Here is a 26,907-nt window from a genome sequence, read left to right on the forward strand (position 1 = left end):
CCAGAAATGGCTAGTCTAGATTCTAAAGGGTCTCTTGTTCTAGAGTGCTACCAGCCGGGGACGCGAGTTCTCGCAGCTCCGTATTGAGGGCGAACATCTTTTCGAATGCAGCTGTCGTAGTAGGTGTGGAAGCGTCATCTGATGGCGAGATTCTGCTTTGCATTCCCCTCATGACTAATGTTGTTGAGCGTGTTTCCATGTGCCTCTTAGTCACTCTTAAGTGGAGCGACAGCAAAGTACCTATATGAAGCTCTGGTCCGTTCTTACCCCTCCCCCAATCCCCCAATCCCCCAACCCTCCCACCTGCCCCTGTTTGGTTATGATTTAATTTGCTGCCTTCTACTCTGGGGCCCTAACAATGTTGCCCCTAAGGATTGTGGAACGCTATGGTTACTCTATCCCCAGAGTATTGAGGGCTGGGATAACGTGTCATCCCTGCACTGTGACCTATATCACTCTTTTACTAGAGGTCGGTGTCACTCATGCAGCCTTTTCGACTGGTGAGCACCACATCAAGAAAGCCAAGAGAACACTCCCCTGTGCGTTGATATTTTTCTTCCTCCCACTAGACTATCTCATTACCTGGGAGCAGGAGCCACACCCATATGTTTTATCTGACAGAGCATGTGTTATGAGTTAGGCAACCAGTCAGCACATCGGAGGACACACAGCTCTGTTTTCTGCTTTACGTGACATCATTCAACAGAGGACGACTTGTTGAGTACTGTCGTGGCTGGCATTGGTTGTCATCATGACAGACCTGGAAAGAGGGAACCAAAGTTGATGAAGTCTCCTCATTTGATTGGTCTATGTATGAGCTTGTCTTTGGGGCAGAATTCTCTTAACCGTTGGTTGGTGGAGGGTAGCCCACTGTGGGCGGTACCATCCCTAGGCAGGTGGTGGGCCTGGGCTGTATAAATAAAGAAGCTGAGCCAGCCAGGAAGCAATGTCCCTTCATGGTTTCCGCTTCTGTTCCCGCTTCCAGGTTCTGGCCTTGATCCCCTGCCTTGGCCTCTCTAGATAACGCACTGTGAACTTGGTCGGTATTTTATCACAGCGACAGAGAGAGGCAAACGAGAACAAGTCTCATAACTTTTGAAAAGTGCATGTTTCCTAATCCCCTTTTCCTCTCGTTTACAGCAATCTATAACTACAACGCATCTCAAGATGTGGAGCTCTCCTTGCAGATCGGGGACACCGTCCACATCCTGGAGATGTACGAGGGTGAGTGCAGCGGCCTCCTGCCGCTCAGGGTCCAGCAAGAATCAGCAGGAGTTACTCATTAATAACGCACTCAGCGCTACGGTCCGGTCCGTGTGCTCTACTTACGCCTCCTGCTTCAGGGCCTGGGTGGTGAAAGCCTGGGAAGTACTTACGGTGATACAGCCCTGTACTGAGGATAGTTTTCAACACAGCCAGCTCCTGGGAATGTGGATATGGCCAGAGATCAGAGCCAAGGGGTTTTGTGTGTGTGTGTGTGTGTTTTTTTTTCCTACCGGATGCAGAACAGTTAGCTGCAGAACTGGTTAGGGGAGACACATTCGGGGCATCAGGCTTGTGGTAGCTGGAAGGAATCGTTGCTGCTTAGGGGTGGGTCTCTTTGTATTTAGTGCCCAGCGTTGCTAGGTTTGGGAAGAGTGAGGGTGAGGCCTTGTGATGGTACTGAGACACAGAACTAGGTCAGGACTGTAGCAGCAGGCCCCGTGGCTTGTGTTTGTCTGTTTCCTCCAGCTAGTTCAGGCTTTGAGCAGTGGTTTTTGGCTAACCGGGGCAATCCTTAAGACAGCGTGTGTGCAAAGCGCAGAGCATGCTCGCATCCATTCATCCCACCCTGGGAGACCTCCTCTGGGAATTCGCATCTCTAGTCCCAAGCCCTGAAGTGACGAAAGTGACATCCAAGCCACTGAGGGTTAAGGAGCAAAACAGAGAACAAACTTCTGGGCCCAGTTTATCCTAACCCTGGGAAGGTTGGGGTAAGAGATGATGGGGAAGCTAGGCAGATTTTTTTTTTCCCCCTCAGAGCAAAGCTTGTTGGGACAGACATTCTGCATTGGCAAATGCTGGGACGATGGGATGGCAAAAGTGTCACCTAGAAGCCTGTGCAGATCACCAGTTAGTACCAGACAATAGAAGAAGGGGAAGCCATGGGAAGCCTAGGGGAAGCGAAGCAGGGTTAGGCCATCGTCAAGCTCGGTCACCCACCTGCTCGCGTTGGGCGCCGCTATGACGGCCGCCTCCCTTAGCGCTGGGTCCTTGCACTGCTCTTTCCAGTCCATACCATTCCATTGTAGCCGTTTGGCTCCCATAGGGCAGCAAGGAGACAGAGAGGGCCCTGTGGACTCCTGCATCCGTGATCCTGATTTTACTATCGTCCTTGGCCAACGTCAGGCCTCAGCAGGCATCGGTTCTAAGTCACCACTAGACTTGACCTGCATGTTTTAGGACTCTTGCTTTTAGAAACCACAGCCCCCTCAGACCTTACCAGGTCAGTCCTTTGTCTAATGGGGGGACAGATAAATATATACCATGGTCCCTGGGTAAAAAGCACGTGTTCAACTTTTGTAACTTCCATGTGGGCTTGAAGAAATGTATGCTTAGGGATCATTGAGAATTAAGTTCTGTATATGACATTCGGATCTGGATTACTTAGCTTATGCTAACTTTTTTCCAGCTTTTTTTTTTTTTTTTTGATACTGTGTTAAGTTTTTCACCATGATTGTAGTTTCTGTTTTACAGAGATGGGAATTTTTTTTCTTTATATAAGCTCAACCCTGTTTTTAGAATATATACGTCTGCCATTTTAGACCTGTGCTAAACATCTCTTTTAACTCCTGTTTACTTATCACTGCCTTCGACCTTGGTAGTGCTTTCTGCTTTACTGAATTACAGTTGACTCATTGCAAGGCTCAGCTCTCTAATTTTTGTCCTGCCGGCCCTATAAGGTCCTTAAAAATGCTACTCTAAGCCACTGGGACATCCTTTCTTACATCAACAAATGACCGAGGCAAGAAGCCATAACAAGTGCTGGCCTGGACTCTTTCAGGATTTTTCCTTTTGCAGATTGTGGTGTGGAGATGCTTCCCTCTTTACTAATATGTTCTCTGTCTTCTGTCTGTCTCTTTGTCTCTGTGTCTCTGCCTCTACCTCTGTCTCTGTCTCTGTCTATCTCTGTCTGTCTGTCTCTCTGTCTCTGTCTCTCTCTCTGTGGGGGAGGGGGAGGGGAAGTACTACTTCCTAATTGCCTCAGAGAAAATATTGATGTTGATCTGACATAAAAGTTAATGACATCCCTCAAATGCATTCTTGAGATTGTCTTCTCAAAATAGGTTGGCTTTTAAAGTTTTCGTGTGTCTCTGGTATTTTTGTGGTAGTTATTTGAAGCATGCTGTTCTCCTAGAGTACACATTAGTAATGGTTTTGAGTGTGTTCACTCTTACATTTTGCCTACTGGTCTCACTGATGTCTGAACCTAGATCATCGTGCAGCTTAAGCATCTCTTATCCAGAGAACCTGAGACTGGAAGTCTTTATGATTTCAGACTGTTTGGGATTTTTGGAATATGCAAATGGAAATATATAGGGGCTAACACTTAGCCATAAATTTAAATCTTTGCTTCATATATGTCTTATGCACATAACTTGAAGATCACCTTATACAATATTTTAAATAAATTCATCATGGTGTTTAATCCACCTGTGATATCATGTTAATGCTCATAAAATTTGAGTCGTGGGAACATTTTGGATTTTGGAGTTTTGCTTTAGGGATGTTCACATTGTACTTGACACAAACACAGACACACAGACCCCATCTCTTTCTGATCCCATGTCATTGACACCGCAAATCCCTGGTGCTTGTAGTGTATTGCGGCTCATACAGTGTGATTGCAGGGAGCGCTGTGTTGACCGCCATACAGAAAACCTCACCGACACGGCGCTTGGAGGAAGATCAGGAGCTGTTGGCCCTGCCAGCAAGAAGAGGCTTTTCTTCTAATTGTTGCCATGGAGTGCTGGTTGTCAGTCACAGAATTCTGGGCTCTCCAAGAAGGATGTCACCTGCTGTGCTTTCAGAGTGGACCTGGGTCCGGGTGTGCGTTGGGAAGCAGAGCACATTGCAGAGTTCATACCCTCCGTGTGGCTCGTCAGTTTCACACAGCTCATTATGCGGATTATATTTTTTCCAGTGGTGCTTCTTTCACAGGATTTTTTTTCCAATGGTTTTTTTTTTCCATTGGTTTTTAAGTACTGCCCGCCTTGCCCCACTCTCAGGCTCTTGTATCTGCTTAGCACTTTTGAGTTCTTGGCATGAGTCTTGAATTCCTTTATTATTTCAGCCAGTTGAGGACTCGGGGCAGGAGCGCTTTGCAAACATGAGAGCTGCAGGAAATGCTGAATAATGACTTGCATTCTGCCCCTCTGCCTGCCCCTGTCCTTCTTTAAAACAAAATAAACAAAACGGAAACGCCCATGGTACTGGCAGAGAGAATGCCAGGGTGAGGCTGGCACCGTTTCTTGGCCTCTGGGGTCTGTCTTGCAGCTTCCTGTTGGTGATTTGGAGACTGTCCCTCTTCACATCCTGCCCCACCCCACCTTTGAGATAAGCATACCTGATCTGTGTGTGCTGTTTTGCCTTGGACCTGCATCCTTGCAGACAGTCTTTTTTTTTTTTTTTTTTTTTTGGTTTTTGTTTGTTTGTTTGTTTGTTTGTTTGTTTTTAATGCTTTCAGCCCACAGCCCACAACAGAATACCACCGAGGACTCTCCTTGGCTGCTTCCTGCCCTGTGGCTCAATGAGTGATTCCGCCCAATAGCCTAGGGGCACATCTGGCTCCTGCTAAATCTCCAGGTGCCCACCATCACTTTTGACACACAGTAGGCCCTCAGCAAAAGTCTGGAATGAGTGCAGGTGATACAAGAAACCGTGACAAGCTGGAAGGCACTCTGCCCGCTGCAGACCACAGAAGGATTTGGTTATTACACATGGTTTTGTTTTTAATCCGAAACAGCAGCTTTATTAAGATATAACTCAAAACACCACAGAGTTTATCCCCACAGTGTACGATTCTGTGGTTATTTTCTCTGCATACTATGTGGGGGGGGGGGCAACTAGCCGCCTGTCACTGTCTGCTTTCGTTAGCCCCACCTTCATAGTGCCACTGATCAGCCATTCCCCTGACTCTAGGCAAACACACACCTGCTTTCTGCTTCTGTGAGTTGTGCTTGACTATCGTAATGCAGCCGGACAGAGTGCGTGGTGTTTTGTGGCTGGCTTCTTCTGATTAGAATGGTGTGTTTGGGGTTCGTGCATCCTTTAGCAAGCATTGGTCCTTCGCTTCCTTTTCTTTCAGCTAGCGTCCACTGCATGGACCTACCACACAGTCCGTCATAGGCACATTGGAGCTGTTTAGACCTTTCACGGGCCAGTGCTTTGTTTATGTGTTTGTTTTTGCTTTTGTTTTTTTGTTTGTTTGTTTGTTTGTTTTTAAAGATTTATTTATTTATTACATATATAGTGTTCTGCCTACATGTACACCTGCACCCCAGAAGAGGGCCTTAGATCACATTATAGATGGCTGTGAGCCACCATGTGATTGCTGGGAATTGAACTCAGGACCTTTGGAAGAGCATCCAGTGCTCTTAACCTCTGAGCCATCTCCCTAGTCCCGCTTTTGTTTTTTTCTTTTAGGTAGATACGAGGAGCCATGAGAAACTCCTAGAGTGCTTAGTCAATCTTTGACTTAAAAGCTGTAAGACCTCAAGTCTTTAAAGAGAGAGCTGCTCTGGCTTGTCCCTTGTATCTTGGGGCCTCCCCTCCCCCACCCCCATCCCCCAGCATAATGTGTTACTTCAAGATGGAAGAAGGAAATGAGTTGGTTAGGGAGGCTTTATGCCACTTCTTGTTCCTGGTTCCCCGAGAGTGGTTTGCCTTTAGAGACTGTCAGAGACGAGAGCAGTCTGGTGCTGAAGCTGCTTCGTCCCTTTCCGGCACTGGTCTGTCTACCCTTGGTACTGTCACTTTGCTTCTTTAACCCTGGAGGGTGTTTGGCAGCAAGACGCCCATAGTCCCCTGCGAATTGTCTTTCCTGCTCCAGATCCATGGGCACATGGGCGGAGACACTGGGCACGTCAGCTGCAGTCACCTTGTCTTTTCAGCAGCACCCGCTCCACACCTACCACGCACCCAGTTTCTTAAGAACGGGAGATGTCCTAATTCTGGCCGAGTGAGTGATGTCTCTCATAAGGTTTGCCTAGGAAGACAGATAAGATAAAGAAGTAAATTTAAAAAAAAATCCAGATACTTACTGTGGGAGAAGCAGGCAATGCCGTTGGGACCATAGAGGGAATAAAAGATGGAGGTCTGCATTAGATTACATAGTTTGCTCCCTGTCTAAGTTAATGAACATAAGTAATGAACATGAGCATGAAGAGAGTGCTTCAGCTATCTCCCTGTCATGAATGTTCCATGTCAGTTTGGGTCACTCATTGACTTGGAAGTGACCGATCACAGAATAGTAACATTAATTAATATGTATATTACAGCACACGTGTAAGGTGCCAGCATCCAGTCACTACAGAGCGTCTCTCTCCTGTGACTGACTCTACTACAGATGGCTGCAAGCCTGGGCCCTGCTGTACTTCTAGTGCTGGTTTTCTGTGCTGAGTTCATATCCATCGAATGACTGTTCGGGGGGTTCCATAAACCGCTCACGCACTCAGGGGCACAGAGCGGCTGGTGTTAGTAGGGACTCTGTGATCGACTCACGAGGTCAGCTCCTGGTAGAAGTTTAACCAAGTTGAAAAGCTGTCTCAGTTGGGCATGGTGGCGCACACCTGTAATCCCAGCACTCGGGAGGCAGAGGCAGGCGCATTGCTGTGAGTTCGAGGCCAGCCTGGTCTACAAAGTGACTCTAGGACAGCCAAAGCTAACACAGAGAGACCTTGTCTCGAAAAACAAAAAGAAAAAGAAAAGAAAAGATGTCTCAGAGGCGTTCTGAGCTCTGCAGGGCAGGGGCAGCATAAAGCTTTGTATGCAGAGTACGCTTTTAAAGACTCAGAGGATAACACAAAGTCTTACACAGGAACTAGGGGAACTGGGCAGCCCTGGAATCTTGACAGGAATGGTAAGAAATGTGGACAGTTGGGGCTTCCCTTTCTACATATGTTACTTTTGCGTAGAACAAGGCCCGTAAAACTCTGCCCCAATCAGAAAGCCCATCCCCAGAGACAGGCTGAGCATCCTTTATCCAAAATGCTTGGAAGCAGGGGATTTGGGCTTATTATTATTATTATTATTATTATTATTATTATTATTATTATTATTATTATTTTAGTGTTTGCATGTTATATACATATCTTAAAACATTGTGGGAACCCAAGTGAAAACACAAAATACGTTTATGTTTTATATACTCTGTTGCACATAACCTTAAGGTAATTCTATCCAGGAATTTTTTATCCACCTGCCTTTTGACTGTAATCTGGTCAGGAGTGGAATTTTCTACTTAATGACTTCATTCTAGGGCCCAACAAGTTTTGAATTTTGGACCTTTGCATTTTGGACTTTTAAAGGGCTGTGTAATGAAAAATAAAACAAATGGATTCTGACCGAGGTGGCACGTGCTTTGAGTCTTACCTGCACAAAGCAGACTTTTGCAAGTAGGTACAGAGAATGATGTTCACTTACCTGGTCATTTTCCCTGGTGTTAAATTTTGTCACCGTGGTTAATGAACCCTCCCGACAGAGACTTGACAAAGAAGAGGGCGCATCTGAAAATTTTTCTTCTAGCAGAATCTTAGTAATCATCTTTTTGAGGAGCTGTCACTGGAACCCCTCCTGCGTCGTGTGACCTAGGAAACTGGCTAGCTTTCTGAGAGTGTCTAATTCAAAATGGGCTATCACATGCTATAGTCCTGTGTGACCAGGACTATTAAACAGGTCACCTTGACACCATTGTTTCCTCCTTCATTCTCATTTCTTTATCTGATCAGCCCCGTTCAGTGGCCATAAGCCAAGTGAGAGGCTGAAAGAACAACAACAACAGAAATCAAATGAATTAAACAGAACCAGGAGCTGAGGGTGTGCCTCAGCGGTACAGTGCTCACCCAGTGTCCATGAGTTCCCAGGTCCAATCCTGAGAAGCCACCAAGACAGAGTTGCAGTCTGACAAGATGGCTGAACTGAGGAAAGCACTGGCTTTGAAAGCCTGACGGCCTAAGTTTTACCTCCCAGAACCCAAAGTGGACAGAAAGCTAACTCCAGAAAGCATGCTTTCGTGCATATTCTCTCTCTCTCTCTGTCTCTCTCTGTCTCTCTCTGTCTGTCTCTCTCTCTCTCTCTCTCTCTCTCTCTCTCTCTCTCTCTCTCTCTGTCTTTGCCTCTCTGTCTCTCTCTCTCTCACTCATGCACGCACACACATCTTAATAGCATGTTGGCATGCTAATTTACTGGATAGGAGGTGCATTAGCACCCCCCACATATTTGTAACATTTGTGTTGCCCCCTTAGTCAAACCCTGGGAGTCCATACTGTCACCATGACGTAGTTATAGAGACAACCAACTTTCCGAACATAAATGGCAGCTCGTATCTGATGGCAAGCTCTGCTTGTAGACTTCTGGCTTTAGCTTGGGAAGCAGATCAGGCCATACGGTGTTTTGTGCAGGGTTACTTCCCACATCTGCGTGACCTTTACCTTAAGGACAGTGTGTCATCGGCCATACTTCTGGGAACATTCTTTTCTGAACTGTGTTGTGTTTTTATAAAGACACGTGGTAGTAGGAGAGTGTTTGGGAGAGACGTTAATTAAATGCTGTAGCCATTGAAATGTCTCTTCTCAAATTGAATCTGTGTGTGTGTGTGTGTGTGTGTGTGTGTGTGTGTGTGTGTGTGTGTGTGTATGAGGGTGCCCTTGCACGCATGCATGTGAAAAGAAGAGGGCAACCTCTGTCATTTTTTCAGGAGCTACCCAACTTGTTTGTTGAGACAGGGTCTCCTACTGGGATCTGAGACTGACCAGTTAGGCTGGATGGCAGGGTGGATGGCTAGCTGTCTGGCTGGGTGAATGGCCTGTTGGGTACCTCTTATCTTCTCCTGGCATTTCACATGGGCACTCAGGAGCAAACTTAGCTCCTCATGCTTGTGTGGCAAGGCCTTGACTAACCGAGCTGTCCCCCAGCCTTCACATTAAGCCTTATACAACACAGAATGTCTTCTTTCTTTTTTTTTTTTTTTCTTTCAAGATAACGTTTGAGTGTGCTCCTGAAATACATCCTAACATATGCTATTTGAACATAGGCGTCTGTCCAACCTCCTGATGTGGGGATTACAGCTCTTTCCTGAGTGGTACCTTCATTCCATTACCCATCATGCACTAGGACTTGGCACTGATCCGTTTGGGCAGCTGCCTATGTATCTACAGAGACAAGTGAACCTGAAAACAAAGAAGTTTCTGGAATGCCCCAAAGGAATGTTCCCAGCAGCTCCCAACTGACTGATTTTGGTCTCTAGGGATCATGGTTAGATCATGGGGCATGGAATAGTAGAGCAAGCTCCTTATATCCCAAACCATGCCTTTGTTTCCTGGGCCATTCACCTTTTGTAGGTACCTTTTGTTTAAAAAAAAAAAAAAAAAAAAAGAATGTGTTATAAATAACGTACTCCCAATTTCATATTTAATAATTAAAGCAATGATAGATAGAAGATAGATACAAAGTAGATACAAGGTACCAGGGAGCAGATCTTGTAGAGGAGTTTATTAAATGATTATGGGGCGAGATGGAAAAGAGGGAGGGGTACCGAGAGAGAGAGAGAGAGAGAGAGAGAGAGAGGGAGGAAGTAGAGTGGGTAGAGACAAGTGTACGCGAAGGGTCTGTCCTTTTACATGGCCCTGGGCAGGATCCCGCCCCCATGGCAGGTAAGCTGTGACATCACAGGTAGGCAGACTGAATCAGAATGCTAACACCCAAACTATCCTGGGCCAAGATTCACTCAAGGATTTGGGAGTTAAAATCCAGAGCGACCATGTTGACCCACTTAGAGGAGAAGTTCTGTGAAGGCCCCTAAGGCAAGGCATGGCCCCTTGTCTGGCACTGGCCACATTGGCATGTGTCACCTCTTGACTGTTGCCTGTGACTTGGCCTTCCTCCTGGAGGTGCTTTACCATCTGGAGCAGATCTCTCTGCTTGTCTGTGGAGTTGATTTCTGTTACCATCTATCCTTCGTAAGGAGAAGGAAATCTTCTTCATATTCATAGTCAGAGATAGAGTTTGTAGCAGAATGGCCTTAAAAAGCAGGTTGTGTGTGAGAATGTGATCTTATTGAAGAATTGGCTTTTAAGAGGATGAAGGCTTCATTACATTAGATTGGTGGTGACTCCCACGGTCCAGATGTGTTCTCATTATGAGGGGAGCAAGGCCTTGTCCCTGCCAGCTCTACCACCTTCAGGTTACACTTGTGTGGCTTGTACGTAAAGATTTTAGGTTGACCCTCTTTCCAAAGTGTGTGACCTGCGTCAAAGAGACTTTGTGTTGTCACTAACAGATTCCACCAAATGAGGGCCTGCAAACCAGGACCCCTTTCAACTTTAAAATAAGTGTTGAAGGGGCTTAAGAGATGGCTCAGTGGCTTAAAATACTTAACTGTGCTTGCTTGCCAAAAGGTTGATGGATTTATCCCCAAGCACAGAAACAACAGAATAGAATTGACCTCCACTGTCTTTTACATCCTTTGACTTTTTTTTTTTTTTTTAACCTTTAGGCTTATTTGCGAGAGCCCTCTGCCTTCAGATGTAAACAGCTGAGGCTCAGGGCTCCAGGAGCCAGTGGGATGCTCCCCAGGGATGGAGGCAGACCACTGTCCTCTTTAATGAGGGGCTTTCATACTGAGACTTTCTTCACCCTGTGAGGGCCAGCACCAGCTGGCTTAGGATTCCCTGAGGTTCTGCTGGCTTTGGTTTGAGGGACAGCTCACCAGGTTCTGGACCAGGTTTACCTGGTCCTCAAGGGTGCAACCTTTGACTCTGGCCTAATTAAGCTAGCAGGCTTGAGACAGTTAAAGGGAAAAACAACAGGATTTAGCACCTGCTCCTCCTCTGTGGATGCTGCCTCCTCTCTGCCCCGTGTGTCACGTGGAAGCTATAAACAGCAGCTCCTTCCCTGTTCCTGGCTTTTAATTTCTGAGAGGATAAACATAATTTATCGATCTTCTATGTGTGCCTGAGCAGGAACGCCCATTTATCTTGTGCTTGTGGGGGAACATTCTGTAAGTCGCACATCGAACGGTGCTTTCATTGCCTGGGAAGTCTTCAGCATTCCCCAGTAATTGCCCAAGTCTGGAGCATATTCATAACACTCCTTTGTGAGCTGGAGTCTCCAGGCGGTTCCATTAAAGGGCCCTTTGTATTTGGTTACTTGTTTATGGATCTGTTTCCTTCCGCCTTAAAGACGGTATCTGATACACTCCACTTCAAGAAGTGTTTTTATGTATAATGAATGAACGGCCACATGAGCCATGCAGACCTCAGCCCTGATGGGTCTCCTCGGAGATTTCTAACCACACTTTCCCCCGAGTAGTTCTTCTGCTGAAGTCAGCCTTCCCACATACGCTCTCGTTCCTTCTGGACTTGAGTCCCTGTGTGAAATTTTCTTTCTGTGCCTGTTGTTCTATCTATGAATTCTTTTCTTTTCCTCCTTTGCATTATAAAGTAAAAATTGGGGCAGAGAAAAACACTCCATGTCTTGGTTTCCTGGCATGTTTAACTGTTGATTGAGGTCTGTGCTGGAACTTTTAGGAATAGTACGAACTCCAGGCGCATGCCTGTAATCCCAGCACTTGGGGAGGCAGAGGCAGGCGGATTGCTGTGAGTTCGAGGCCAGCCTGGTTTACAGAGTGAGTCCAGGACAGCCAAGGCTACACAGAGAAACCCTGTCTCGAAAAACAAAAACAAAACAAACAAACAAAAAGTACAAACTCATTCAAAATCAAATTGAGAGCTTGCTAAGAGTAACTAGGATGGATAATGTCATTGATGAAACACAAGACAAAGGACAGTCATAGAGAAAGATGTCTGGTATTTTTCACACCCTACCCAATCTCATTTTAGAGGTATTTCCAAACAAAAGATCTCAGAGTGATATCACTCTGCTAGAGGTGATTTATATATAAATATATATATATGATTTATATATAATTTATATAGTAATTTCCACTTGATAATTTTCTTCTTCCTTTCCCTTCCATATTTAAAGACTTCAGGGCAAAATTTTGATGCTGTAATGTGCACTTAGAGAAACAGTAGAATAAGTCTTATCAAACGACAAAGCCTGCACGTCTCATCCCGGAGTGCTCTGAGTCTTTCTTGCATATGATTCCCATTCCAACCATTGGCCGCTGTTCTCACTTTAGTTACCAATTACTAGTTTTACCTGTTAGCCAGCCCTATGTCAGTGAAATTATACACGTCTATTGTGTGGGTTCTTTCACTCACTATTATGGTTTTTAGAGTCATTTATAAGGTTGTACATAAGTAATTTTTCTGTATTGTTTAATAATACTCATTGTACAAATAAGCCATGATTCGTTCACTCAAATGTCACTGTGCCTTCTGAGTTCCACCTTTAGCTTAAAAGAATTAAGACATCAGTAAACATTCCTGTGAAGCATTTTTGTATTGTGTTTCCATTTATCTTGAGTAAATACTTAGGCATAGGAATATTGCTAAATCATAGGTTATGTGTAGACATTACCAGCATGCTAAGAGAGAGTTGCCATAGTTGGGGCTTATATTATTGTGATAAAACTCCATGACCTAAAGCAACTCAGGGAGAGAAGGGTTTATTTTTATCTTCTATTTCCATATCACAGTCTGTTATAGAAGAAAATCAAGGCAGGAAGTTGGAGGCAGGAACTGCTACAGAGGCCATGGGGGAATACTATTTACTGGCTTGCTCCTCATGGCTTGCCCAGCCTGTTTTCTTACACAACTCAGGACCACTGCCCAGGGATGACACCATCCACGGTGAGCTGGACCCTCCCTCATGAAAATATCACATGGGCTTACCCATAGGCCAATCTTACAGAGGTGTTTTCTTAAATAAGATTCTTTCTTCCCATGTCTATATTTGTGTCAAATTGACATGAACCAACCAGCACAAGGGTCCAATAACTCCTAGCCCTTATTAACTGTGTGCACAGCCAGACTCTTTGATCATAGGCATTCTAGTGGGTGGATGGTGGTATCCAATTATATCTTTTTAAATGAAAGATATGATTACACAAAACTCACTATATTTAGTGTGTACTTCAGTGAGTTTTGAACCAGAATTAATATGTATTTCTACTACTATAATGAGATACCATGGCCAAGGAAACTTATTTGAAAAAAAAAAAGCCATTGAATTGGCAACTTGCTTACAGTTTCAGTGGGATCCATGGCCATCATTGTAGGGAGCATGGCAGCAAGCAGGAATGGCATTATAGCAGTGGCTGAGGGCTACTTCTTACCCACAACTTGGAGAGAAAGAGAGAGAGAGAGAGAGAGAGAGAGACAGACAGACAGACAGACAGACAGACAGACAGACAGACAGAAGCGGGGCAGACAGGCAGACAGACACAGATACACAGAGACATACACAGAAACAGAGAGATTGACTGGGCCTGATGAGGGCTTTTGAAACCCAGTGACACACCTCCTCCTACAAGACCACACCTCCTAATCCTTCCCAAACAGTTCCACCAACTGCAAAAAGAAACTTTCAAACCCATGAGCTATGAGGGGTGGACTCCATTCAGACCACCGCACCATCTCACGAGCCCCCTCAAATTCCCTCATTTCCCTTTCTAGTCAGCTCCATACCATAACAACACGCATATTCTCTATTGCTCTATTGTAATTTTGCTTTTGCCTGGTTTGCCAGCAGTCATCAGTGTTTTTCTCAAGTGTAAATTGTACCAGTCACAAAGACATGGGACTTTAAAGGTTTTAAACTACGTGTGTGTGTGTGTGTGTGTGTGTGTGTGTGTGTGTGTGTGTGTATCTGTCTGTCTGTCTGTCCTGTTTGTCTTTATGTGTGCTTGCTTGCCTGCCTGCAAGTGAGTACAGGCATGTGTGTGGAGGTAAGAGGCTAAGATGCAGGGGTCTCTGTCTTCTTCTCTTCCATCACGTGGGTTCAAGAGGTCAAACCACAGTCCTCAGACCTGTTGACAGACACCTTACCCTGAATACTGCACCATCTCGGCCCCTGGTTATTTTTTTGCCAGTCCATAATGACAAACAGCAGTTCCTTCTAACCCCGCCTCATCTCTGAGGAGTTTCAGTCCTTTCTGAAATCTTTCTAGTATTTTATCCAGCTAAGAATAGGCATTTCCACGTCCCATTTTATTTACTAATCTCTTGCTGTGGAAAATTACAACTTAGTCCCCCTATATGCCTTGCCAAGTCTATGTGTACTTGATTTTCACTAATATTGATGACCTAGTGTAGGTTCACTGTATTTGTTTATTTCTGATTCATGTTGTTTGGCTTGCTATGCCTGTGTGGATCCAGTGGTGAGAGGCTGTATCCTGGTCACATTTCTCTTCCCTTTTATCTTGATCCTCTCTGGGCTGACCTTCGTTCCAGACTCCTGGTATTTGACAGAAGGGTTTCCCCTTCCATTAACATGGTCAGCTATTAAAGGAAAATTATCATTTGTGATTCTACTCGGTCCTTGAGCTGCCGTGCCAATCTGGCTCCTCTGGTCACCCGCCCCCCAGGGCACATGTCCAGTGTTCCACGCCATGCCAGCAGGACTCAGTTGTTGAGGCAGGGAAGCCCAAGGGTCAGGGTCGGCTGCCTATTTTTTACTATTTTTCCCATACCGTAGAATAACAGTATGTGCCATTTGCGTAAGCCCAGGAACCAAGCACCCTTCCTTCCTCCCTTCTTGCCCGTTGCTAGTGAAGCCATGAGCAACCGAAACTCCTGCTAAATTTACTCTCAGTCGTCTCGTCGTTTCCCGTTTTCAGGGCACCCACCAGTCTCTCCCCCCCCCCCCCGCCCCCCACCTCCCGTTCCTAATACTTGCCACATCCCTGGTCCGTTCTTGTATAGCAGCTAGATGCGGTGTTTTGTTTTGTTTTTGTTTTTTTGTTAAGCGCAAGCACATGACGGCATTTACATACTCTGCCCCCCTCCTGTGCTCACCGTTCTCCTTAGGCTAACCCTCGGATTCCACACAGTACTTGGCACTTTTACCCTGGGGTGACACTTTTGCCGATGCATTCGTGTCACCAGGGAGCCGTTGAGAAGCTCTAAGTCTGGCCTAGATGAAATAAGACTATGTGGGGAGATGGCACCAGGCATCAGTCTTTTATATGTTTCCCTGGCGAGTCTAAGGGGTGTCCAGAGTGGAGACCCACACTCCTCTCTCACCCTCATGGTGCCTCTTCTCCCAGACTCTGCCTCTCACTTTCTACTCTTTCTGTCTTTGGACAGAATCCCTTGCCTGATGGCCTTTTCACTGGATCTGCTCCTGTCTGGAAGTCTTTTCCTGGTCCTTTTCCTGCCTGCTGCCGAGGAAAATGAGTGTTCACTTAGATAAGACCTGAATAGTCATTTTGTGCCTTTTTCCTAGTAGTTACACACACTGTGATTCTAGACATAAGCTAGAGGGCTGCCCCCCCCCCAAGATGACAGGTTTAGGCAACATAATTTTGTGATGAATGGCTGTGTAAAACACCATTTACGGGCGTGCAGATGCGTTCCTCTGGGTAAGTGGGTCACACAGTCTGTCTTGTGACTTCTTAGTTTTATAGGGCTTGAAAAGTGAAAACTGCCTCACCTGCTCTTTCCTAGTGTGGCCTCCAGCTCCGCCCTTGATCCGAGGTGACTTTGAAGCCAGCTTTTCACACGAAACTGTTTTTCCTATCTTAGCAGAACCAAGACCAGGGAGGGCCGGAGACCCTTGAGTAACAGGAGGAATGTTCCGTGTACCTCATCTTAACCCGATTGATTGTCTGCACAACAGCTTCCTAAAGTGAGACCAGTGTTTCTGCTGACAGACCCTTTTCACACAACCTTGTACCTTGGGTGCAGACTATACCCTCTGCAACACATAACAAATTCTTTATATATTTTTAGTTTCACTGCCATGTGAAAAATTTGTGAAAGCGTTACTCAATCTGTACCCAAAGAAACAAACATAATTTTACACTTGTAACATGTGAAAATACAGAGTGTGGGACTATTTTCTGACTGATTTCTGAAGTAACAAATACGGAACAGCTCTAGAGGTCTGTTGGCAGCTGCCTGCAAGTCTAACTACCTTTTGCATCTCCTTACTCTGTGCTCACATGACTCTTTGCAGTAGGATTTCCTGAGGCAAGATGACGACTGAGCAGCCCATTGATGCTTAGGGGATGGGCATGGCTATAAGAAAAACCCTACTGTTCAGTCGTTTCCAGCATAAAATACTTGTCTGCGGACACCTTCAGTTGTGTACGCCATGATACATGGGAAAAGGTCTGTGTATAGATACTTTAATGGAATTTTACAAAAAGGATCAAAGCTCCGTGTAGTGTGTGCTGTTTATTCTTGACATCTCAGCGCTTGGGAGGCTTAGGCCAGGTCCTCCGCAAGAGCAACAGGTGCTCCTGGCTGCTGAGTCATCTCTCAGCCCCCGTCTCTGTGCAGATTTTAAGTCTGTGGGGGAGAGACTATGGCTATAAACTAGATCTTTACTGTGTAAGAAACAGAACGGGTCACAGTCTAAGGCAGTGGTTCTCAACCCTTACTGATGTTAGGACCCTTACTACATATAGTTCCTCATGTTGTGATGACCCCCAACCATAGTTATTTCCGTTGCCACTTCATAACCGTAATTGTGTACTACTGTTATAAATCATAATGAAAAAAAAATTTCATGTGTTTTCCAGGGGTCTTAGAGGACCCCAGTGAAAAGGTCCCCGAGGGGTCACAACCCATAGGTTGAGAACCGCTGCTCTAAAGACCTCATTGGTGCTGATTGCTCGGTTTCCAACCCAGGCTTGCAGATAGGGCATAAGAAGGTGTGTTGCCGGTGTCTTTTGGTTCTTCCCAGAAAACATAAAATGCTTTGTGTTTCCTCCCTTCCTCCCCACAGGCTGGTACAGAGGATACGCCCTGCAGAACAGATCTAAAAAGGTATGGTGCATGGTTCTGTTTCTGACTTCCTTTGACTGTCCACTAGTTCTGTGCTGTGCTGTGGGATCCCTTTACCTAGTTTGCTTTCTTTTTGATGGCTCTTCCTTTGATCTGAAAACAAATGCTTTGGCCCCAATGCTCAAGAGGGCTAGTGTGAGTTCCATGGGCATGCTTCGCAGCAGCTGACTCAAGAGAAGGCCTCAGACATCCTGCTGTCTACTCTTGAAGCTGACTGAGGCAGCAGGACAGTAACAGTGCCCTAAGGACCTGTGTCAGAGAGGAAGGGGTGGGACCCACTGTTCCCTATGTCCTTAACTTCCAGTTTGTATACTGCCAGAACTGAAGGGTCCTGTCACCTGACTCATCCCATTAAATGTGAGGCCCACAGAGTAACATGGAGACATTGTAGCAGATTATAACCAACACGCAACCGAAAACAAGGCTGAGAAACAGAGATGCTTGTGACACATTTACCTTGGGTATTTATATCGTTCATGCTTTTTATTGATTGTGTGTGTGTGTGTATGTGTGTGTGTGTGTGTGTGTAGTACTGGACTGTAAATGTGTTTCTTATTACTCATCATGAGCAGAGCTGGAGAAAACACTGGTCTGGACCCTTTCCTTTCCCAGTGTCAGGGCAGTTCATCATCAAACTAAGGAAAGTCTAGTAGTCATGTTAACACACTTCTGGCTTTGCTTTAGACCCCATCAGCGCTTTTCCTTTGATGTTGCTCGCTGGGGCAGTGTAATGCGCCAACACTCTGCTTTTGCGAGAACAAAGTTGATACGGCTTTATTATTTCACAGTTAGCTCGCGTGCCAATAGCAGAGGGTGAAAAAAACACTTGAGTTTATCAGGGCAGAAAGGGTAGAGATGCTCACAGCTCTTACTCTTTGACTGCATCACCAGCCAGAGGTAAGCCCTTGCCAGTTGGCCAGGGAAACCCCAGATCTCAAGAGAACACGGAGCTATCAAACGCTTGTCTAATAGGTGGAAGCCACAGAAACCGAAGGCAAGTGTGGCTGAAGTTGATGACCCTTCAGTCTTAGTGTTGGCACACTTGTGTACACATACACGCACACGCACACACACACACTTTATTCCCTTTGACGATTTCATAATCTAACAAAACAAAGGAACATTCGCTGTCCTTGCAGGTGCCAGATCCCCCTGGTGTGAGTCTGCCTTGTTCCTGCCGTACCCCGGTGCCTGAGCTTTTCTGCCCACAGTCAGAGGCCTGTGCCAAATGCCATTTCCAGATGAGTTGTTTTCACTGCTTATCTTGCTGACTTCAGCGTCCCCAGTGTTCCAGTAGAGATGTGTGTGGCAGCCAGACCTGTGGCCTGATGAGAGGACAGTAGGAAGAGATCGAAGGCCTCGGGGAAGCTGGTGCCTGGCATGCCCACTCCTGCTGCCTGAGGGTTTAGCCCTGTTAGGAGTAATTTTCACTTACTGTTGTGGACGTTTTTTTTTTGTTTTGGTTTGTTTTTTCCTCAGAAAAGAGTAAGAGTAAGACCTGAGTTCAATCCTGAGATCTCACAGTGGGAAGAGAGAGCCAGCTCCTGAAAGTTGTCCTCCGGACCTCCAACATTATCCCACGCCCCTCCCCTCCCCCACAAATTAACTATATTTTGCTCTGAATTTGTGAGAGATAAAAAGTATCCAGGTGAACCTGGTGGTGGAGGCGCACACCTTTTATCCCAGCACTTGGGAGGCAGAGGTAGAGGCAGGGGGATCTCTGTGAGTTCTAGGTCAGCCAGGTCTACCAAGGGAGTCCAGGATAGCCAAGGCTACACAGAGAAACCCTGTCTCAAAAACCTCCCTGCTCCCAAAACCAACCAACCAACCAACCAACCAACCAACCAACCAACAAAAAAGCAACAACAACAACAAAAAACCCAACCCAGGTCACATACATTTCCAGGCCTTTCCTTTTAAAATTTAATTACTTTACAGCCAGATCCCAGCCCCCTCCTCCATCTCATGCCCTTTCCTTTCTAAATTTGTCTGGCAGTGCACACCCAGCACCCCCAGCTGCTTAGGAGACTGAGACAAGTTCAAGGCCAGCCTGAGTAACTTAGTGGTAGCCTGTTTTCAAATTATTTGAATGGCAGACACTACCTGGCATACAAGATGCCCTGAGTTTGATCGCACCACCTCTCCTACAGTGACAGTGACAACACTAGCAACAACCAAACCCAGTAATTCCTGTTAAAACAAGGTCCAAGACCATTAACCTACATACGACTTTGTTCCAGCCTGAGAGGCCTTGGTTTCTAAGGCATTTGGTGCTTTCCTAACATGTCTGTATCCACCTAGCTAGTGGTGCCTCTTGTCTCAACTTGATACCAAATGGTCCAGTTAGCGTCTTCTGCCTTATGTGTGTGTTTGTAATATTGCTGGGTTTCTGTTTGTTTGTTTTGTTCTTAATTAAAATGTTATTTAAAACCTGTAAGCTTAAAAACTTCACCTTTTGGAGAGAAGTATTTTACCAAGAACTCCTCTGTTCCTTGATAAAGAAAAACATGAGACCCCGAAGTGCTTTGGATGCAGCACTTTGGACACAGATTCAAGCAGATCTCTGTGTGTTCTAGGCCAGTCTGGGCAGGCTACAGAGCTAATTCCAGGACAAACAAGGCTATGCAGATAAACCCTGCCTCAAAAAACAAAAACAAGAAAAAGACATGATCAGAGTTTGCCACAATGATTGTGTATTGGGTGTGTGTGTGTGTGTGTGTGTGTGTGTGTGTGTGTGTGTGTGTGTGTGTGTGTGTGTTATTTAAACTAAATTATCTTTCTGTGTGGAGATCCAGGAAATAAAGATGGAATTAAAGGCATCAGTCTTGGATTTTGCTGAGTTTGTGACATCCCTTCATTAAGAGATGCAGCCAGATAGAAATGTTGTCCGATGGTGATCCCTCCTTTTCCTGTCTTAAGGGAAGAGCCATTTGAAAGGCTATTGTTTTCGTGGAAATTATTGGTGTCAATTTGTAAGCCAACCTAGCCATTTAGAGTGGTGATAAAAGGCAGCTAGTGGCTTTACAAATTGAAGAAGACTAAAGGCTCAAAAGAAATTGATCGTTAATCCTGGTAGGATTGTGGGTATGTGGACAGGATAACGTAGAGGATGTCATTAGCTGAAATAAAACGGAGTCTTTTTTTTTTTTTTTTTTTTTTTGCTCTAGTGAGTAGGTTGCATTGAGAAAAGAAAGGCAGAACTGAGAGCTAGGCTGCACACCAGAGACACAGGACCCAGGTTCGCTCCGGCCTTACCAGAGACTAAGTGATTGTAAGTGGCCAAGTGCCACCATGACACAGTGATGCTTCAGACGACAGAGCAGTGAGATGAGAAGATGAATGGGCTCTGGGTATCAGCGCCTTTATGCTTGCACACCTGTGCAGGCTATCTGCTGCAGTTGGTATCTGTCTCAGAGTCATCCTTTGCTTATATATCCGAGTGCCTCTGTCCTGGCTGACTCCCAGGGATTAGCATGGACTGGCTACCAGACTGTGAATTCAGCAGGGTTTTGTTTGTTTTGTTTTATCTTTTTGATTTGCAAACTGTTCTGCCAGAATTTTCCTTTGGGTTAGCAGTGTTAGCATTTGGGATTTTTGTTTGTAAGAGATGAAGAATACCCAGGTTACTTAATTCTCAGTCCTTTCCCTTCCTTTCCCCCTGCCCCCCCTCGAGAAAAGGTTTCACTGTGTAGCTCTGGCTGTCTTGGACTTGATTTGTAAACCAGGCTGACCTTGAACTCACAGTGATTCCACCTGCCTTTGCCTCCGCAGTGCTGGGGTTAAAGGTGTGCACCACCATGCTCAGCTCCTTTCTTTTTTTAATAGGTTAAAAAGTGAACAGAAAACTTTGCCGGACAAATCCTATGAAATATCAAGAAGAGCGGGGTCTGGCAGTGCACACCTGTCACCCCAGCTACTTAGGAGACTCCCACATTTGAAACACATGCTGTCTTGGAGCGACATGCCCAGCCTTAGCAATGTTGTAGCTTATTCTGAACTTGCAACTTCTACTATATTGTGTATTTAAAAGTGTTTTAGTACACTTGTTTCTGTTTCTGGATGTGTCCAGGTTGTCATGCCTAGCAGCAAATACCTTTCCCCCACTGAGCCATCTTGTTGGCCCGTGACTACTATTTTAAGCTGATCTCTCCTATCCGACCCCCCCCCCTTCTCCTGAGTTCTTTACTCTTTTATTGTGCTAAAAATAACAGACAACATAAAATTTACCATTGTATCCATGAATGTGCATGCGCAAGTGTGAAAGCCAGAGGTCAGCCTCCCGTATGTGGTTCCTTAGGTGTCATCCACCATGATATTTTTTTGGAGACAAGTTCTCTCACTGTCCTGGAACTCACTGCTTCAGCGAGGCTGGCTGCTGGGTTCTGTCAGTCCCCGCCTCCCTGGCTCTGAAATGACAAGCTTGACCATCCTGCCCGCCTTTATGTGAGGGCTGGGGATTGAACTCAGGCTCACATGCTTGCATGGTAGACACTTTACCACGTGACCTATCTCTCCAACTGCAATCTTTTAAAGCCAGTGCTTATGCCTTCTCCAATGATTACACTTTGCATTTGCCCTGAGGTGGCAACCCCCACGAATAGAGGCAAGAGTTATGTGTCAGTGAAAGTTTTTTAAAATTAGAAATGTGACTGTTTCCAGATAATTTCAATAGGAGCAAGAGGTTGAGATACTCTCAATTAAGTATATTAAAGCCGAGAATAAAAACATAGAAGTATTACACATGACAGTTCTCTAACTGGGCAGGAACTTAAGTGGGCAAGGTGATGGGTGTGTATTCAGTCATGGTAAAAGAACATTATGAAAACAAATACATGCAAACTCCTTATAATAGTGTCTGGTTCATGAAGGTAATTACTAATTAATGTTGCTCTCTCCACATCAGCATCATAGCTCTTCCTCTTTCTGATAGCAACAGTGACCCTGGTGTCTTCAGGGTTCCATTGAATTTGTATTTTTTTTATGGTTGTTTAATCAATCGCCCCCAATCACTGTATATCCTATGCACCTGAAGAAACTTGAGGTCACCTTGTCTGTGTGTGTGTTGTCGGTCTCATCAATAGACGGACCTGACAGCGCCTTCTCACTGATGCATCACCCTGTCTAGTTGAAGAGATGAGGCCTTTCGCTTCTGTCATCACCTATGCTGACATCAGCTTCATCCCTAATGTTCTGACCTGTTTCCTGTTTCATTGACAAAGGAAGAAAAAAAAAAGAGAGAGAGAAAACAAAGTGTTACATAGACAAATACAGTACATGAAACTGGCCCCAAGAGCAACCACTGTCAGAAGTTCACTGGTTTCTCATCCTCTTTAAGGATTGCAGGGTGCATGTACATTTTGAACCCTAGTCCTGTGGACTGTAGACTCTCTACACCACGTGTGTGGTCGGCAACCCCGGGCATGTAATGTCCACAGAGATCATGCCAGCCCTCCCATGAGCAAGGCTAGGAGTCGCTGAGCCAAGACGTCATCTGGCTCATCTACTCTGCATGGACACTGCTCTGAAACGAGGCTTAGTGCTTCCTTTTCTTGAGAATATTGCGCAACGAGGCACAGACTTTTGTCATTCAATAGAACGCATGTGGATGGCTCCTTCCTACTGAGAAACCTCTTCTGCAGCCCTACAGTTCCTGCACAGTGGTTTTTTTGTGCCTTTCCCTTGGGACTTTTTTTTTTTTCCTCCCTGATATAGAAATGCCTCTTGGGGTTATAAAACAGAGGGTGATCAATCAGAGACTATGAAGTGACGAAAATGATCAGGTAATTAATAGTGATTTGCAGTTGGTCTTCAGTGAAAGTGCCAACAAGAATTCCTGTAGGAAGCTAATAAAATGGTAGTGGCTCCATCTCACTCATGAGTGGCCCTTTAATGGGTCCACTGTGGTGTGTTGACGCTGTACAGGGTGTAGGTTCCCACTAGTATGCGCCTTGCTGTTGTTGGATCTCTGAGCTGACGGGACATTTTGGCTCCTTGCTTTCAAAATGTCCCATGCATCCTGCGCCCCAAATCTTAATTTCTACTCTCTCAGCGTTTCCCTTCTGACTTCGTTGAAATGCCATTGGTCATCGTAAGTGATGCCCTGCGAACTCAATTGGGAATATCCTTTCGTCGGGGTGTTCAGACCCCTCCTTGAAGTCTTTGTGCTCTTGGCGTTGAGGTTGTTTTTAGTGAGTGTGTAACAAGAGTTTTCTTTCTGTAGGGCATTTTCCCTGAAACGTACATCCATCTGAAAGAGGCAACCGTTGAAGATGGAGGGTAAGTCCCTGTCCAGGAAAGACCACTAAAAAGTGATGAAGACCTGAGATGGTAATGGAAGAATGTCCTACGCTCATTGAAGTCTTTCTGTTCTCACTGCTTTCTCTTGCCTCCTACAAGTCCTCCTCCTGCCTTCTCTCTCTGTGCTTGTTCCTCCTTGACACCCTTCCTCAAAATAGTAAAGACAGCTATGATGAGCTCTGAGGCCTTTCCACTTCCTGCCGGACTTACTAATGACTCAGTGGGTGTGTGAATGTGAGTCCGTGTGAGTTGAGCATCTGAGGAGGCGGGGCATCAGTCTGCCCTGACGCTCGAATACATCCTGTAGTTGCAAGTACACCTTGGGGGTTTTTCACAGCCTCCTGGAGGCAAACAGTGATGATGGGCTTGACGTGTGACTCCAGGGAGGCAGTGTGTGGAAACGTGCCGTGTAGTTAAAATCCATTCAGTTCTGAGCATTCGTTTCTTGTTCCTGCCGTTTGTTCAGCAAAGGACTGACTCTGCGGTGGCTAAGGAAAGCAGGACTCTCAAAATAGGAAGAGAGAATTAAGAAGTAAAACTGGAATCTGTGGCTGGTGCCAGGGAGGCTGTCACAGAATCCCGGAACCTCCTTAGCTTGATGGACGTTACTGAGAAGTTCCCAAGATCAGCACACACACTTTAAGACAAGAGGTAGTGATGTGCTCATGTCATAAGTGGTCCACAGCAGAACCAGGACTAGGAACTATTCTCCTCCACCTCCTAGAGGAATCTTTTCCCCTGCGCACCATTCCTGGACAGCCTCCAAATGTCACGTGTGAAGGCAAACTAGGAGCCCTGTTTTAACTGGATCTGCTAGATAAAAGGTGGGGTGCCCAGTTCACAATTCCAAGTCAGCAAATACAGATGTTCCTGGCCTTGTGAAATGATTACATCTTTATAAACCCATCAGAGTTAAAAAAAAAAAAATAACACAAGCCAGTGTCACAGGAAAGCCCGTCATTTTGTACAATTAATATATGCCAATTAAAAAGAAAAACAAGAAATGCATTTAGTTCACCTAACTGGTGAAGTGTAGCTTAGCCCAAGCCACCTCCAATGTACTCAGAACATTTATATCAGCTGACAGTTGTGCAAAATCATCTAATCCAGGACCTGTCGGAGGGTCAAGTAGCCCACACCTCATGCAGTGTGTTCAACACTGTGCCAGAATTGAAAAGTCAAGACCTGTGTGTGTACATGTCCCAGCCATTTTCAAGTTGGAGACCACCTACAGTTTTCCACTGTTAGCATGTGACATGCTTCGTGAGTCGTATTTGACCTAATATAGTGCCCGAAATTCACACGTAGCCACATCTTACGCCCACATTTTCACCTAGTGGTCGGTCCTACTGCTCTTCCTTATGAGTTTGCACATCCTTGCTGGCTTTCTCCTGATGGTGACTGTAGGCGCATATGTGAGTAAACAGAGCTAAACCGATTGTGAGTGACAGTGTTGGCTTGTCTTCATTTTTCGTGCTGGGAGGCAGCAGGTGAGGAGAAAGCCCAGGTCTGTCTAGAAGATAGCATGGATGGGTTCCTGCCAGTGGGCTGTCCGGTGAGGTCACATGCCGTGTATCTCTCTAGAAACTGAAGCTGCTGCCCGCTGGAACCAGCTAATAACCCAGCTTGGTCATTGGCACTTTCTGAGAGAACCAACATGGGGGAAGTAGAGGCTGGTCTTAGCCTGTGCCATGTGAAAACTTAATTTAGTTTATAGATATCGCTGTTCTCAGTTCCTTGCTTTTTTGCCCATGTTTACCCGTGTTCAAGTTCTCCAAACTCTACCGCCCCCCCCCACCCCCCCCAGAGGCAGATTGGCTTATTTCATACCATGGCAGCCATGTTCCTGCCTTTGATTGCCAAGAGTGTGGCAGTCAGAAGAGGCAGCTGCCACCATGTGCAGTAAAGTGTGCGTCCCTTTGGTTCCCTGTAGGCAGCACGAGACTGTGATTCCTGGGGAGTTGCCGCTGGTTCAGGAGCTCACGAACACACTACGAGAATGGGCCGTCATCTGGCGCAAGCTCTACGTGGTAAGCTTCCCCTGGTGGTGGGTGTCGTTTCTGGACCCTCACTCAGTCTGACTGTTGGGCTGCAGAGCCATCCCCTGCATCAAGTGGGGTGAGCCGTCCCTGGAGATGGAAGCCAGCGGACTCTCATTTCCCCAGGGCTGAGCTACGGAGGGAAGTGAGGGCGATCTTTCAGTCTTACTGATTGTGAAAGCAATAGTGAGTTATAACTGCAAACACTTGCCCAGGCCTTTGCGTGGGTGCCTCTAACCATGAATCCTCACCACATTACTATAAAAAAAAAGATGCAGTTATGACTATTAATATTCTAGCGGGAACCTGAGGCACTTGCTGTGAGCATCTCCATAAAGACATAGTACTCAGCCTTCCAAGGTGGGCATTCTCAACCAGTGGACCTTGCAGACTCAGAACCATGTATAGTGTTAAGCGGAGGGCAGGCTCTTCTCAGTAGTCCCTGATCTGATGCTAGTTTGACTTCAGAACGCTAATACGAAATGCTGGTTCAATGCAAAAATCACATAGGCACAGAACATCCTCTGCGTGACAGCCATGAGTAGCGTGTGCATTTACACCTAGGAGTTTAGCCAGGCGTGGTGGCTCAAGCCTTTAAATCCCAGCTCTCTAGAGGCAGAGGCAGGCAGATCTTCATGAGGTCAAGGCCAGCCTGGTCTGCAAAGCAGGATAGCCATGGCTACACAGAGAAACCCTGTCTGGAGAAAAAAAAAAAAGTGATCCAGCTGGGAGTTTGCGGATTAAATGTAATCTGTCCCTTCTGAAGTTGATGATAGAGTTGAATCCATTGTGAGACATTAAGAGGATGGAGACTCGGACTAAGAGGTGGCTCACCATTAAAGGCACTTGCATCCACACCCGGCAGCCTGCGTTGGGTCCTCTGGGCCCACATGATGGAGGGGGAGAACCAACTTCCATATGTTGTCCTCTGACTTCCACACATACACTGTGGCACGCAGGCCCTGCCCAGAGTGGAATACATAAATAGAATTAGGGGGCAAAAAATCTTAAAAGAGTGGAAATTTAATCTACTTGCAGTGTTTATAGGAGAAGATGTGTGTTGGGGTGTGTGGCTGGGAGGCCATGAGAACATGAATGTGGAGGCTCATGGTACAATGTCAGCTGCTTCATAGGAAGAGGGAGAGAGACCCGAAGACACGTGTGCAAATGGTGTGCCTCACCATGTGCTGTTCTCTACCAAGAAAGCCACTGCCACATTAGCTCCTCAGCTTTGCTCTAAAACTGAGGCAGGAGGCATCTTTTCTTTAAATACACCTGCCCTGTGAGGCTCGGACCCGAGCCCGGGACTCCCACATTTAGCATCATCAGACTAGAAGTCCTATTTTGCAAATGTGCAAGACGCTCAAAGCTCATCGCCAGCATGGCAGGCTCTTCCT

At 45.9% G+C, this 26,907-nt stretch overlaps 1 protein-coding gene across 2 annotated transcripts in view; it reads left to right on the forward strand.

The window, feature by feature from the left end:
- The window catches only part of DOCK5 (dedicator of cytokinesis 5), a 188,418-nt gene that overhangs the window by 53,156 nt on the left and 108,355 nt on the right, over positions 1 to 26,907 (forward strand). For both annotated transcript variants that reach the window (XM_084766988.1, XM_084766989.1), the window contains exons 2-5: positions 1,141 to 1,224; positions 17,116 to 17,156; positions 23,395 to 23,450; positions 25,405 to 25,501. In XM_084766988.1, coding sequence (XP_084623114.1) covers positions 1,141 to 1,224; positions 17,116 to 17,156; positions 23,395 to 23,450; positions 25,405 to 25,501 — 278 coding nt within the window. The remainder of the gene's footprint in view (positions 1 to 1,140; positions 1,225 to 17,115; positions 17,157 to 23,394; positions 23,451 to 25,404; positions 25,502 to 26,907) is intronic.

This window comes from Acomys minous (genome assembly GCF_964271855.1).
Source record: "Acomys minous genome assembly, chromosome: 18".
Taxonomy (NCBI): Eukaryota; Metazoa; Chordata; class Mammalia; order Rodentia; family Muridae; genus Acomys; species Acomys minous.